General features: G+C 46.9%; 1 protein-coding gene across 4 annotated transcripts in view; it reads right to left on the bottom strand.

Annotated features, from left to right (window-relative positions):
- piezo1 (piezo-type mechanosensitive ion channel component 1) overlaps positions 1 to 15265 on the bottom strand; it is a 359497-nt gene that overhangs the window by 188610 nt on the left and 155622 nt on the right. For all 4 annotated transcript variants that reach the window (XM_038806434.1, XM_038806438.1, XM_038806437.1 and 1 more), the window contains exon 5: positions 14324 to 14483. In XM_038806434.1, the coding sequence (XP_038662362.1) occupies positions 14324 to 14483 (160 nt within the window). The remainder of the gene's footprint in view (positions 1 to 14323; positions 14484 to 15265) is intronic.

Below are 15265 nucleotides of genomic sequence, written 5' to 3'. Positions count from 1 at the left end.
CACATTTATTATATACACAGTCAATCGCTACTCATGCATAAAACACTACTTACTAGACTATCTTTAACACTAAAAGGCCTATACTTAGCTTTGGAAAGGGCCCACCAGGTTAGGGGAACAATGGCCTTTCGTTCGATTCTGAGTCTGCAGGCTTCAAGCTGGTATGGACTAGTAACTAGGAGCATTTATCTCATAGCGTGCGTTGACTGGACACTTACTTCGTTGGTGCAGCTGCTAGGCAGATCTCTCGTTTTTGAGAGTCACGGTCAAGAGTTGTTTCGAGCTGCTGAGAGACCATGCCAAGAAGAACAAACTGAACTTGGGGGCTCTATTTTATAGCCCCCAGGGGTTTCGCGCCCTTTTGGGTGGACCCCGGACTTGGTTCTAATTGATTGGACTAAGTTCCAATCAATTGAATCGATTTCTCCAATACTAGAGCTGTTCCCTGATCGCTGGGCGGTTCCTAGGTGTCCGTTGGCCTTCCTTTGTCCTGGCTCCTACTGGCGCCGGGGAGTCTGGTTTGGTCTCGATTACTCAATGTTTCCAATTATTCCCGGGGATCGCTCATTAATATGCAGATAGTTGCTGGTTTCGGTTCTGTCTGGGTTTCTGCAAGTCCTAATACACAGGAAACCTTGTACCTTCTTGTTTCCCTGTATCTGGCTGAATTTCCCTGCATTCTTAGCGGGCATCCATTTTGTAGTCGGGTGTGGCCAACCCAGGTGGCTACAGACAGCTTGTTTCCTTTTACAGCAATATTTACAAAACACTCCTTTTATTATTTAGGAAGTGACCCAATCAAGTAATTGTGGAGAAAGTGGGATCTCAGGTTACTTATTCCAACAAAGGAAATATGACTTTAATACCATCACTTTAGTAAAGCACTAATCATATTTGCATTCCGCATTTATACATTTCCTCGGCCCTGTTTTCTTTTTTGAATCTATATGCAAGTTTGATTTCTTAATGTACCTCCCTAAATGACTTTAAAAAATTAAGAATTGATCTTTTGGTTTATAAAATAATTTCAAATGCAAATTGATTTTAAAATGAGAAGTGAATTATATCTGGGTTTACTATTGAACAGTCTTGGACTGGCTTCCATTGAGTGCTGCAACAGAAACATATCATTCTCTAATTAATAAACACCCCAATCAGAAATTCAACATTAAGACATTGGTTACAGAGAGATGGTACTTCAGTTGCAGTATTCCATTAAAACACGCCTCTGCTCATTGAATACTGTCTATAGACATAATTCAGAGACTGGATTGAATCAAAAACTTTCCTTAGACTTAAGTTTGAGCTTACTGGGCCACTCTTGCTCCAGTGCAGTCAGTAAAATGTGATACGTTTTATTCAGCCAGAGAAATGTATATGAATTTGACCATATCCTCCTGCAAATAATACAAAAACCAAATCAAAACATCATTACAACTCACTAGCAAGGGGCACCCTGCCCCCCACACTAGTGCAGGCCACAATTGCACTGATACCCAAAAAAGATAAAGACCTGACGGAATGTGGATCATACAGACCCATTTCACTGCTGAACGTGGATGTGAAAATACTGGCAAAGTTCTTGGTCAAAAGGCTGAAGGACTGCGTACCAGAGGTGGTCGCAGAGGACCAAACGGGCTTTGTCAAAGGTTGGCAGCTCACAGCAAACATCAGGTGGCTGCTGAATGTGATAATGACACCCCCCCCCCCCCCCCGGGAGAGAACACCAGAGGTGATCGTCTCCCAGGATGCAGAAAAGGCCATGAATGCCCCCCATCCCCATTCTTGTCCGTGCTAGCGATCAAACTCCTGGCGATAGCCCTGAGGTACGCAAAAAACTGGAAGGGAATCCGGAGAGGAGACAGCACAGAGTTTCACTCTATGCAGATGACCTGCTCCTCTATGTCTCAAAGCCACACGAGGGACTGAAGGCAATACTGCAAATACTGAAAGAGTTTGAAACCATCTCGGGCTACAAACTTAACCTGGGCAAAAGCGAGACATTCCCAGTAAACCCAAAAGGGGGAAGGATAGAGCTGGAGGGGCTCCAGTTTAAAACGGGCCAGAACAGATTCCGTTACCTGGGGATCCAGATAGCCAGAGACTGGACACAGATCCACAAGTAGAATCTGACCACCCTGGTGGAAGAAGAAAGAAAAGACCTTCAAAGGTGGGTACAAATGGAGGAGGCATCCTGTAAAGGAACCACCCTCCGGGCTCTGGCCACAGGAGCACTCCCAACCTCCTCAACAAGATACACAACGAGCTCAGTGGTAGCGGCCACGCCGAAAACGTGGCCGCAGTTGAGACAACACTTCTGTATAACTAAAATGTCCCCCTTGACCCCCATATGCGGCAATCACAGATTCCCCCCAGCCATGCTAGATACCACCTTCAAAAGATGGAGGCGGATCTGGGGCACACTGACGGTCGGGGACATCTACGTGGTGTGCAGACTGACGACACTGAACGAACTGACGAGGAAGTGGAAACTAGCAAAAGGACAGGAAATGAGACACCTCCAAATAAAAAAGACTTCCTCTGCAAAGAGAAATCGGGTACCTCAGGGCCCTGGAAACCACACTACTAGAGGACCTGATAGGCACAAGCAGGGACAGAGCTTGAACACCACTGGACGAGATCAGACAAAAATGGGAGGACAAACTGTGGACGGAGGTAGGGTGGGGCTCTGGAGCAAAGCACTGAGCAGGGCTAACTCCACCTCCTCCTGTGCAAGGATCAGCCTATTGCAGCTCAAAGTGGTGCACAGAGTGCACCTGACCAGAACCCGAATGAGCAGGTTTGTCCCGGAGGTGGAGGATACCTACATGTTCTGGGCTTGTCCCAAACCTGCTGAGTTCTGGACAGCCTTCTCTGAGGCAATGTCCAAGGTTGTGGGGGCGAGGGTGAAGCCATGCCCGATAGTGGCAATGTTCGGGGTATCTGATCAGCCAGAGTTACACATGGGGAAGGGGGCTGACGCCCTTGTTTTTGCTTCCCTATTCGCATTCTGGAGAATCCTTTTGGCAGCACCACCCACAGCTGCAGGATGGCTCACAGACCTCTAAAGAAAAAAAGAATCGCTTATTGTCACAAGCAGGCTTCAATGAGTTACTGTGAAAAGTTACCACATTCCCACGCCTGTTCGGGGAGGCTGGTACGGGAATTGAACTTGCGTTGCTGGCATTGTTCTGCATTACAAGCCAGCTGTTTAGCCCACTGTGTTGAACCAGCCCCGAGGAATTGCTCCAGCTGGAGAAACTTCCTGGATACTTGGGGGCAGTTGTCGGCCTGTTCCAAAACCTGTTCGAGGCCAGCAACGAGGAGTAAGCTAAGATTGAAAAAAATAAGATAGATGAGGAACCAAAGAACTGCGCAACTGGAGGGGGGGGGGGGGGGGGGGGGGGGGGCGGAAACGGAAGGAAGGTGGGGTAACCAGAAGTATAGAGAAGAGGAAGGAGGGAGGGGGAGGGCTACTTCCTACCTCCCCCCTCTTTCCCTGAAAACAACAGCTGAAGTCAAAGGGGAGGGGGGGGTGAGGAAGGGAGGGCAACAGGAAAGTGGGGAGAAAATATAGACCGATCCAGAGGGCAGCGAAATGTGCATAGGGTCAGTTAAATGAAGGACAAAATAAACCTCTCTGTGCAATAAAGTAAATTAGCACGGGCAAGAAAAATGCAATGTATAAATACAACTGTTCATAAATATGAGAAATGCCAATAAAAAGATTGTTAAAAACAAAACAAAATACCATCACAAATCAACTGGAAGCTGCAGCTTCTGCATCTAGAAATTAAAGTGATCAGTCACTGCAAGGAAAGCATAGATGAAGGCACATTGGGGGAATGAGGGTTGTATTATACATGCCAAGGGCTGTAGAGTTTAATAACGTGAGCGGAGAATGGTGCTTGAAAGTTACATGCTGCTTGAAAGTTACATGCTGCTTGAAAGTTACATTCTGCTTGAAAGTTACATGCCTTAACACTTTGAAGGCGCCAGTTGAATCCACATGAATAATCCAAAAAATATTCCATGTTCTGGGGTGTTACACTGTTAAATTTGAGTCTAATTATTGATGTTAGGCAAATCTCATTCTATACGCACATTAAGTGTAGGCACAGCTGTGCGGTTAGATTTTGGCTTGTGCAATCTTTCTCAACTAATAATATCAGAGTTAGAGTCGGGACAGCCTTTTCCTTTTAAAAAAAAAAGTCTCCTGCATTTGCTGCCCAAGATCACTTAATTCAACAGGCGACTGTAAAACGGGTGCCAAATGTTTCATAATCAAATGTCAAGTGGTATTTTGAAACTGAAGTAGCTTTCGGAATTACAGGGTGTATAAATAGAATTGGAGTGAACCGTGCTGACAGTTTTTAACTTTAACCACCAGTTGATCTCAACACTAAGTGCTACCATCAGGTGAAACGAGGATAGAGTGCGGGGAATAATTGGACCACACTGCATCGGCATAATTCAACCTCTTTGTTAAGACCTACTTTCTGATCTTATTTCATATAATGCTTGGATTTCATACTTTTTTATATATTTAACTAAATAGTTAAACTTACCACTACCACCTTATTAAGGGCAATTAGGGATGGGCTAAAAAATGTTGGCCTAGACAGTGACACTCTCATCCCGTGAAGGAATGTTAAAGAAGAAAAAAAGATGAGAAGCAGAGAAGTACAGTATAGTTAGTTTGAGTATAACAGTAGGTAGTTTCCCAGCAGTATGGACAAAGAACCGGGAGCCTCAACACTAGAGCACTGCAGCACTAACATCAATAGGCCCATTATTTATCATATATTGACATGGGAGTGTCCCTTTAAGAATTATTTTATCTTATCAAATGGCTTCAGTGATATCATTGCGTGAGTGGAGCTGGGCTGTGGCTCTGGATTTTACTCCCGTTTTGTGCTGGGAGCTGTTGTGAGGCTCTGAGTTTTTTTTTCACATTTGGCTGCTGTGATCAGACAGACAAGGATCTTGGAGTCTCTCTCCTTCTGCATTTTAAAAACTGTCTCCAGATTACATGATAACTTAAAAGTAATAACTATTTTCTGGAAGGAATTTAAACCTGATGTTTTGGACAGGAAACAAGTACGTACGTACACCAGGTCTCGAGTGCTGTGTGTTGGGCCACACCTTTGAAAAGGGGTTTCTGGTTCATGGGATCTTGTTACTAAATTGGAACAGTTTAAGAGGGAAAATTGATTAAGGATTATACATAGAGTACTGTAGCTGTGTGGGGTATTTATGTTTGTAGTTGATAAAAATGCTTATTGTGTGTGTTTATAAAAGTATTAACTGAATTTTTAGAATAAACGTTATTTTTGATTAAAAGTGCTTAAGGCCTCTGTTGAATAACACCTGAAAGGTAGGCCCTTGTGCTCCCCGTAACCAAAACTAATAAACAGTTGTAGGTCAGGAGAAATCCATGGTATACCTTGACGTTTTCTAAACCCTGGCCCATAACAATATATATATATATATATATATATATAAGTATATATTTTTTTAAAAACTTACACAAAAGGAAATTCGAGCCTTCAGAAAACCACAACATCTTTGCTATCTCCAAAGATGCACTAATGCCCCTGTTACAACAGAAATCAAATTTCAAGGAAATGCACAAAGGCCCTTTTATATTTCTAAGGTAAACCCTGACCAATAAAGACAATCCATTTGAGAGAACAAAAGACCCTGAATCATCTGGTAAACGTATTAATTGATGAAATATTAGCCATCACAAAACTCCAGACCAGAAATATACACCCTTTGTCCAAACCAAAGGGAAGAAGGAGGAGTTGTCACATGGGCCCCCTCCCCATAAGCACCTCGAACCTGCAATATTGCCTTGTGAAGCTGAAAGAGTAGATCTGCCATCTTCCATCAACAAAACCCCAGCTAAACTGGGGTTCTATTCAGGTTTAAATTGCCAGGCCGTCATCTACACTGTCTGAACTTCTGAATCAGTGCATACTACAAACTAATTCAGCTCTAGATGCTTCTCACAACATGGAAGTCAGCACCACTGGAAAAGTGGATTATCCAGCATAATGTTCTGAAGGAATACACCATTTGGTGTTTGATTCTGGAGCCTGGACTCATGTGAAACAATAAGCATTTTTTTGTCTGTCGTCATTGTTGCTTCCTTCCTCTTATCTCTCATTGTATGAATGCAAAAAAAGGAGAACCCTCTTATTGTGTTTTATGTGTGTGTAAAATAAACAAAACCTCTGATTTTACCCCGTCTCTGGTTTGCTCTGGGGTTATGAATAGAGAATTGGATTACTCAAAAACTGAAGAACTGGGAAAATACCTTTTCTTATAAAGGGGAAATCAAAAATCAAAACACCTTTCTGTTTACAGATAGGTGGCTAGAGGAGACGTCAGGGCTGTTTTAACCCCCGCTATCTGGAACATAAGTATGAACATGCGGAAAGAGGCATTTATGTTTGCGTGTCTATCATATTCGGCACGGTAGCACAGTGGGAAGCACTGTTTCTTTATAGTTCCAGGGTCCCAGGTTCAATTCCCGGCTTGGGTCACTGTCTATGTGGAATCTACACATTCTCCTCGAGTCTGCGTGGGTTTCCTCCGGGTGCTCTGGTTTCCTCCCACAAGTCCCAAAAGATGTGTAGTTAGGTAATTTGGACATTCTGAATTCTCCCTCTGTGTACCCGAACAGGTGCCAGAATGTGGCGACTAGGGGCTTCTCACAGTAACTTTATTGAAATGTTAATGTAAGCCTACTTGTGACAATAAAGATTATAATTATATTCAATTTGTGTTTCTATAAATAAAATCCGATATGTGTACAAAGACTCCTTCCATCTTTCAGGGCCTGGATATTTGAGTTTGAACAAAGGAGGGAATTTCAATCCCTAAAAATGGGTGGGTTTTGTTGGGATTCTTGCAGAGGATGTGAGGTTAAAGTGTTCTAATCTGAATCCCAACCTCAATCCACCACTTTCCAATTTTAACGGAGGTGGGATGAGAGAGGATGGCTGATCAACCCGCTTCAAAGGTGGTAGGGTGCCACTTTAAACATTATAATGAAGCTGTGAGCTTTCTTTCCAGTCACCATTTGAAATTTAACTCTGATCACCCGGACTTCCCAGGTCACAGGAAACGAGCCAGAAAAACAGAGACATAAAACTGCAGGATCAGGAGTTAAGTGCCTTTCCACTACACTGCTGGATCCAAGGTATGTACCTCACTGTCATTGGACAAACCAACTTGCCCCATGAGGACTCCATCTTCCCCTCAACCTCCCCCATGAGGTTATGAAAGGCTTGATGTGATAGATGAAGACAGGATGTTTCCAGTTGCAGTGGAACCAGAACTAGGGCCATCAGAGAGCCTTTAATACATCCAACAGGAAAGTCAAGAAAAAAAGTGGTTAGAATGTGGAACTTGATTCTCAAGTAATGAACAGCACAGATGTACTTGCTTCAAGTAACCAATAGCATAGATGTATTCAAATGAGAAACAAGACAAACCTGAGGGGGAAGGAAAGAGTTAAAAATGTTGATGAGGTTGGATGAAGAAGAGCGGGAGGGAGGCTCACATGGAGCATGAAGCAGTCATGGGCCCACATAGGCAGCCTTATCTAGTTTGCAGAAGGAGCTGTGTCAACAAGTTAATAACAATTGAAGTTATCTAACACAATCACCAGCTAAACATGAGAAAGATTTCCGAAGAATAAAATTGGTAATTTAAACTGGCAGCATGATTTGAATGGTATAAGGGCACGGGTGATATGAATGCTGGTCAGGATTGCCAAGTGATCTAAGGCACCAGACTCCTCAAGGACTTTGTCCTTCCCATTGCGGGCTGGGTGTTCTGGTCACCGACTGGAGGCATGGGTTTGAACTTTTGAGGTGTACAAGATTAAGAGGGGCATGGGCAGAGTGGACAGGGAGCAAATGTTCCCCTTAGTTGAAGGGTCAGATACACGGGGACAAAGGTTCAAGGTGAGAGGCAGAAGGTGTGGTGATGTGCATCACTGTAAATACAGAAGGGGTTAATGTAAATACATGTAGACTAGCTAGACACTAAAGGGAGCACCAGAGACATCACACACACACACTCAACCAATAGATCAGTTAGATAGGACATGACCAATGGGCATTCACGATACACACAGAGGTGACACGACCATAGGAGAGCATTACACCAACCCATATATAAAGGACACAGCACACATGATCTGTCTCTTTCCAGTGGAGACAGTCAGTGAGTACAGACACAGGGTTGATTCAATATCACTCCCACCACGTGGATTGTAGCAGTCTGGTTAGTCAGTCTGAGTAGCTATAGTAGGGTTGGCAGTATTGTTGAACCCGAGTAATAGAAGTGTATATAGTTTAATAAACGTGTTGAAGTTATCTCCGCGTCTGAAACTTCCTTTGTCAAGTGCACCACAGGAAGCCACTTATGCCACACTTAGAGCATAACAAGACAGAAGGTTTAGGGGGGATTTGAGGAAAAAACTTTTTACCCAGAGGGTGGTGACATCTGAAATGCACTGCTTGGGAGGGTGGTAGAGCCGAGTTGCCTCATATCCTTTAAAAAGTACTTGGATGAGCACTCGTAACATTTAAGGCTATGGGCCAAGTGCTGGCAAATGGGATTAGGTAGGCAGGTCAGGTGTTTTTCATGCCTCAGACTTAAAGGGCCTAAGGGCCTCTTCCGCACTGTATAATTCTGTGATTCTGTGAATGGCAGGCCTCATCTGCATGCTGGTCAGGTCGGCGGAAGCCCGCGCACGCGCCGGAGCGTCAGCGCCTGCTGACGTCATCCCCGCGCATGCGCAGGGAATCGTGAAGACGATGGCGAAGGCGGAAGGAAAAGAGTGCCCCCACGGCACAGGCCCGCCTGCCGACCGGTGGGCCCTGATCGCGGGCAAGGCTACCGTGGGAGCACCCCCCCCCCGGGGCCAGATCACCCCGCGCCCTTCCCCCAGGACCCCGGAGCCTGCCCGCACCGCCTGGTCCCGCCGATAAGATAGGTAGTTTGATTCACGCCGGCTGGACCGGCATGGCAGCGGCGGGACTTCGGCCCACAGCGGGCCGGAGAATCGCCGGTGGGGGCCCGCCGACAGGTGCGGCGCGATTCCCGCCCCCGCCGAATGTCTGGTGCCGGAGAGTTTGGGACACGGCGGGGGCGGGATTGACACCGGCCCCCGCCGAATCTCCGACCCAGCGGGGGGGTCGGAGAATTCCGCCCCAGGTATGTAATGAAAGGGTCGGCTGAAAGATTTTACTGGAGGTGGCAGCTTTTAAGCTTTTAATTTCCTATTTCAGGGATTTAGTCACCGTCAGATGTTTTGGGGGGGGGGGGTTTGTTGTTGTTTCTTTTCACTGGTAGGGGTGGAAGGGTTGAAATAATATAAACTATTGTATATATGTAGTAATAATAAACATATATAATAATGTAAACTATTGTACATATGTAGATGTAAAGGTGTTATCTTGAAAATTTGATAATAAAAATATATATTTTTTAAAACTTGGTCATGTGATATAGTAATGTTTAGATACGCTGAATCAGGCATTTAAATATTCCACTTCTGTAACAATCAGTTTCCGATTCTATTGGGTCCATCGAACTAGGTACCAAATAAAGGGTCAGGTTGAGCCTGTGCAGGGAATCCCATTTCCTGGCCACCTGTATACCCAGGTAACGAAAACTTTTCTCTACCATCCTGAGCGGCAGCTCTTTCAGTCTTTCCTCCTGCCCCTTGGCCTGGATCACAAACAACTCGCTCTTTCCCACGTTCAGTTTGTACCCTGAAAAACTACCAACATCCCTCAGGATCCGCTGAACCTCCCCCATCCCCTCCACGGGGTCCAGAATGTACAGGAGCAAATCATCCGCGTACAGCGAGACCCGATGTTCCACCCCACCCCCCCCCCCGAACTAGTCCCCACCAGTTCCTCGTGGCTCTCAGCGCCATAGCTAGTGGTTCTATAGCTAGGGCAAATAGTAACAGGGAGAGGGGACACCCCTGCCTCGTTCCCCGGTGAAGCTCGAAGTACCCCGACCTCAGCCGGTTTGTACATACACTTGCTACAGGCGTCTGGTACAGCAATTTCACCCAGACAATAAAGCCCTCACCAAACCCGAACCTCTCCAGCGTTTCCCACAGGTACTCCCACTCCACCTGGTCAAAGGCTTTCTCTGCGTCCATCGCTGTTACCACCACTGCCTCCCCTCCCTTTGGGGGCATCATAATAATATTCAAAAGTCTCCGGACATTTGTATTGAGTTCTCTGCCTTTAACAAACCCAGTCTGGTCTTCCTCCATCACCCCTGGGAAGCAATCCTTAATTCTTGTGGCCAGAATCTTAGGTAGCAATTTGGCATCCACGTTTAAAAGGGAAATTGGCCTGTCTGACCCGTAATGTTCCGGGTCCTTCCCTCGTTTAAGAATGAGTGAGATCAAAGCCTGTGCATTGTTGGGGGAGGGTTCCTTTCTCTCTAGCCTCATTGAAGGTCCTCATCAGGAGTGGGCTCAATATTTCTGAAAATTTCTTATAGAATTCTACCTGGTAACCATCCGGCCCCGGCGCGTTACCCGATTACATGCCCTCTATACCCTTGATAATCTCCTCCAATTCAATCGGCGGCCCCCAGCGCCTCCACCAGGTCCTCTTCCACCTTTGGAAATCTCAACTGGTCCAAACATTGCCTCATTCCTTCCGCTCCTGTCGGGGGCTCCAACTCGTATAGTTTACTATAGAATTCCATAAAGACTCCGTTCACCCCCCCTGGATCCAAGACTGTGTTACCCTCCTTATTCTTTACTCCCCCAATTTCCCTTGCCGCCTCCCTCTTTCACAGTTGGTGTGCCAGCATTCTACTCGCTTTCTCCCCATACTCATAGATTGCCCCCTTGCCTTCCTCAGCTGTGCTACCGCTTTCCCTGTGGTCAGCAGTTCAAACTCCGCCTGCAGACTCCGCCGCTCCCTCAGTAGCCCCACCTCGGGGGCCTCCACATATCTCCTGTCCACTCGGAGTATCTCCTCCACCAGTCTCTACCTCTCCGCTCTTTCACTCTTTTCCCTATGGGATCGAATTGAGATGAGTTCCCCTCTACAACTGCCTTCAGAGCCTCCCAGACCGTTGCCGCTGCTACCTCACCCGTATCGTTTGTTTCCAGGTAATACTGGATGTTCCTGCTAATCCACCCACAAACCTCTTCGTCCGCCAGCAGCCCCACATCCAGTCTCCAGAGTGGGCGCTGCCCTCTCTCCTCACTAAGCCGCAGGTCCACCCAGTGCGGGACATGGTCCGAGATTGTGATTGCTGAGCATTCTGTCCCCGCCACCTTTGGGATTAACGCCCGGCTCAAGACAAAGAAGTCTATGCGGGAATAAACCTTATGAACGTGGGAGAAAAAAAGAGAACTCCTTCGCTCTCGGCCGTGCAAACCTCCAGGGATCCACATCCCCAATCTGCTCCATAAAACCCTTCAGTTCCTTAGCCACTGCTGGTCGCTTCCCTGTCCTGGACTTCGACCGGTCCAGCTCGGGGTCAATGACTGTGTTAAAGTCTCCCCCCATGATCAGGTGGTGTGACTCGAAGTCTGGGATTTTGCCTAGCATGCATCTCATAAATTCCACATCATCCCAATTCGGAGCACAGACCGAACACCACGTGGACCCCCTCCCACTTTCCACTCACCATTATATACCTGCCCCCCTTATCTGCCGCAATTCTCCCAGCTTCGAATGCCACACCCTTACGGATCAGAATTGCTACCCCCCTTGGTCTTCGAATCCAGCCCTGAATGGAACACCTGGCCTACCCATCCCTTTCTCAATCTTGTGTGATCTGTGAGCTTTAAATGTGTCTCCTGAAGCACTGCTACGTCTGCCTTTAACCCCTTGAGATGCACGAACATGCGCGCTCTTTTGACCAGCCCATTCAGCCCCCTCACATTCCACGTGATCAGCCTGGACGGGGGGGGCTAACAACCCCCGACTAGCCATAGCCCTTTCTTGGCCAACCTCGAGCCCACGCCCTTCGCTTCCTCGAGCGCCCCCACAGGGAGCCGCCGCTCCCAACCCTCAATTGGTACCCGAAATTGATATCTCCTGTCAGCAAAGTAGCATTCCCCCCATCCAACCCCTCCCCCCCCCCCCCCCCCCCCTCCGAATCCACCCCCCCCCCCCCCCCCCCCCCAACCCCACGCACACAGCCCCACGACCCTAAAACCCCCGCCAAGCACCAGCTGGGCACTTGCTGACCCCCACTATGCTCACACGAGTCAGCTGACCCATGCTGACCCTGGCAGCTCCCGCCCCTGGCGCCGATCAGACTGTTGCCTCATTGTCCGGACCCTTCTCCCCACGTGAATAAATTAATTAAGCTACCTCTCCAGCCCCAGTGAGTAAATAGTAATACGAAACAAAAAATAAACAGAAGACACTAACATTGCCCCATGAGGAGACACTTGTTGAACCAAGGCTCTAACTTCTCACAAATTCACACTAAGTAAAGGGCCCCCTCCGTATCTCAACTTTGCCGAAAACACCGCACCCTCCAGCCACCACCACAGCCCTTACACACACCCAACATTGTATACAATCTTATATTAGAAATGGTACTGTCTTACCCAGCCCCACCGCCGCATTCCACCAAAGCTTAACTGTCCTTTAATTCGAGTCCAGCTTTTCTTTTTTGACGAATGACCACACCTCGTCTGGCATCTCAAAATAGTGATGCTGTTCCTTGTGCGTGACCCATAGCCTCACTGGGTGTAGCATCCCAAATTTCACCCCCTTGCTGAAGAGGGTCGCCTTCACCCGGTTGAATCCAGCACGCCTCTTGGCCAGCTCTGCACCCAGGTCCTGGTAGATGCGTATCTCCCACCTGCTGTTCCGTTTTTTTTTTGCCCACCGCAAGATAAGTTCCTTGTCCGAGAAGCGATGAAATCTCACCACCATGGCCCTCGGCGGTTCATTCGCCTTGGGCTTCTTTGCGAGGGCTCTCTGCGCCCCGTCCAGCTCCAGGGGTCGAGGGAATACCCCCGTCCCTATCAGCGTCTCCATCATCTTGGACACAAATGCTCCCGCATCCAACCCCTCCACACCTTCGGGGAGGCCCACAATTCTCAAGTTCTGTCTCCTGGACCTGTTTTCTAGGTCCTCCAGCCTCTTCTGCCACTTCTTGTGGAGGTCATCCTGCGCCTCCACCTTAAGAGACAATACAACAAACTCGTCCTCATGGTCGGATAGCTTTTTCTCCATCTCCGTACTCGCTTTCCCTTGTGTTGCCTGAGTTGCGATCATTTGATCTATTGATGCCTTCATCGGGGCCAGCATGTCCTTTTCAAGATCAGCAAAGCAGCCCCGAAGGAACTCCTGTTGCTCCTGTGCCCACTGCACCCATGGACCCAGGTCTATACCGGCCGCCATGCCGTGCCTCGGCGCCCGCTCCACACGCTTCTGTCTGCTGGGACTTAAACGCTTCACCCGGCCACTCCTGGTCCAATTATCCATACAACAGAGAGGGAATCCTTTTGGCAGTGTTCGCTTCACCAATCTGCCCCAAAACGCCCGTGGAAACTCCTGAAAAAAGTCTGAGAGTCCGTTCCAGACGGGAGCTGCCGAATGCGCGACCTATTCCTCCATGGCCGCCACCAGAAGTCTCATCACCGCTTCTTCAATGGCCTTGGCGAGATCTTTTCACAGTTGTTCCCTCTGCTGCTAGATTTCAGCTTGAATAAAGGCCCTCAAGTCAGCTTGAAGCCTTTAAGCTCGCCCTTCCCCCACCTGCATGCTGGAGGAGGCTTTTGTCTTTACTGCAGCTCCAGCCAAATCGTTCATTGTTTCTGCGGGTCTGGTAACCAAGAGACATACCATTCCTGGGGGAAAGTACTCCGCCAACATTCACCTACATCTGGGCTGGTTTAGCACAGGGCTAAATAGCTGGCTTTGAAAGCAGACCAAGGCAGGCCAGCAGCACGGTTCAATTCCCGTACCAGCCTCCCCGAACAAGCGCCGGAATGTGGAGACTAGCGGCTTTTCACAGTAACTTCATTTAAAGCCAACTTGTGACAATAAGTGATTTTCATTTCATTTTCATTTATTTAAAATCAAAATTCCTTCTGTATTGATTAAAAAAGAGCTGTTTTCTGTAACCTTGGGCAGGAGCTGCCTTGTGTGTGACCACTTACCCCATGGTCCACACCGGAAGTCCAATAAGATTGCCTTTTAATATTAAACAGCGACATTACTAAACAGATGCGAGATCAATGAATAACGTTCTAACAAACATATTTTGCTGCTTCCCAAATATTGGCTCTCACCTCCTCATTGGATTCAGCGGTCTCTACTTCTTTGTTTGGTGTGGCCTTCTTGCTCTTTGTCAAACCATTACAAAAGGCTAATGTAATGCAGCTAATGAGAAATATTCCCAAATCTGGAGCAACTAGTCGAATGCAATTTGGAATATCATTCAGATCAAGTCTAGAACAGAAAGAGAAAAAGAATATAATGACTAATCATGTAGACTATTTTAGCAATCATTTAAATAGTAATTTGGCAGAGAAAACTGGATTTGACCAGTGTCCATTCACAAGTAACTTGAATCCAATCCACATTGTGGCATCAAACCATCCTTCTTCATCAACAGAGCTTTGTATGAAAGGAGTTTAGGACGTCAGCGGTGTTCAGTACCAAACCAACCCTAAGTGTCATCTCTGGGACAGAGAGTGTTTGTGAAAAATGGAATATGTATCACTGATGTCCAACGCAGTTTGAACACCTTCTCTAGAACATCTAAGTTTTGACTTGCACCTGGATTGGTCAAGGATTTCAGAAATGAAAGGGGCTCTTGAAACTTTGGCAGATTTTTGGGGTGAACTGATCCGATTCAATTATCCCAGGACACGCTGTGGTACATGATTTATTCGGCAGGAAAGTGCCGAACAGCAAAATATTATGTGGCGTACCTCACAGTTCCTTCAGCAAAACAAATGTTGTGTTAAATACGTAGTAACATTCCCTCTGTAGTTGTGTTTAAAAAAAAGTCAACTGAGGGGAATGTCAAGCTGCTCAGAATACACTAACATAAAAAGATATGCCAATAAAAATGTAAATAGCAAGAAATAGTTACATCTACTTCAGCAAATCTGCAGGGAACAGCTAAAACCTAGTTTGTGCCAGTGTGTTAGTAACTTTTAGCAAATGGCTAAGGCATTCCAAATGTCAAAACTGAGTGGATATGTTAACTTACTAATGTGTGAGTC

Source organism: Scyliorhinus canicula, chromosome 9 (assembly GCF_902713615.1).
Source record: "Scyliorhinus canicula chromosome 9, sScyCan1.1, whole genome shotgun sequence".
NCBI classification, from domain to species: Eukaryota; Metazoa; Chordata; class Chondrichthyes; order Carcharhiniformes; family Scyliorhinidae; genus Scyliorhinus; species Scyliorhinus canicula.
This window is presented reverse-complemented; position numbering and strand designations above follow the sequence as displayed.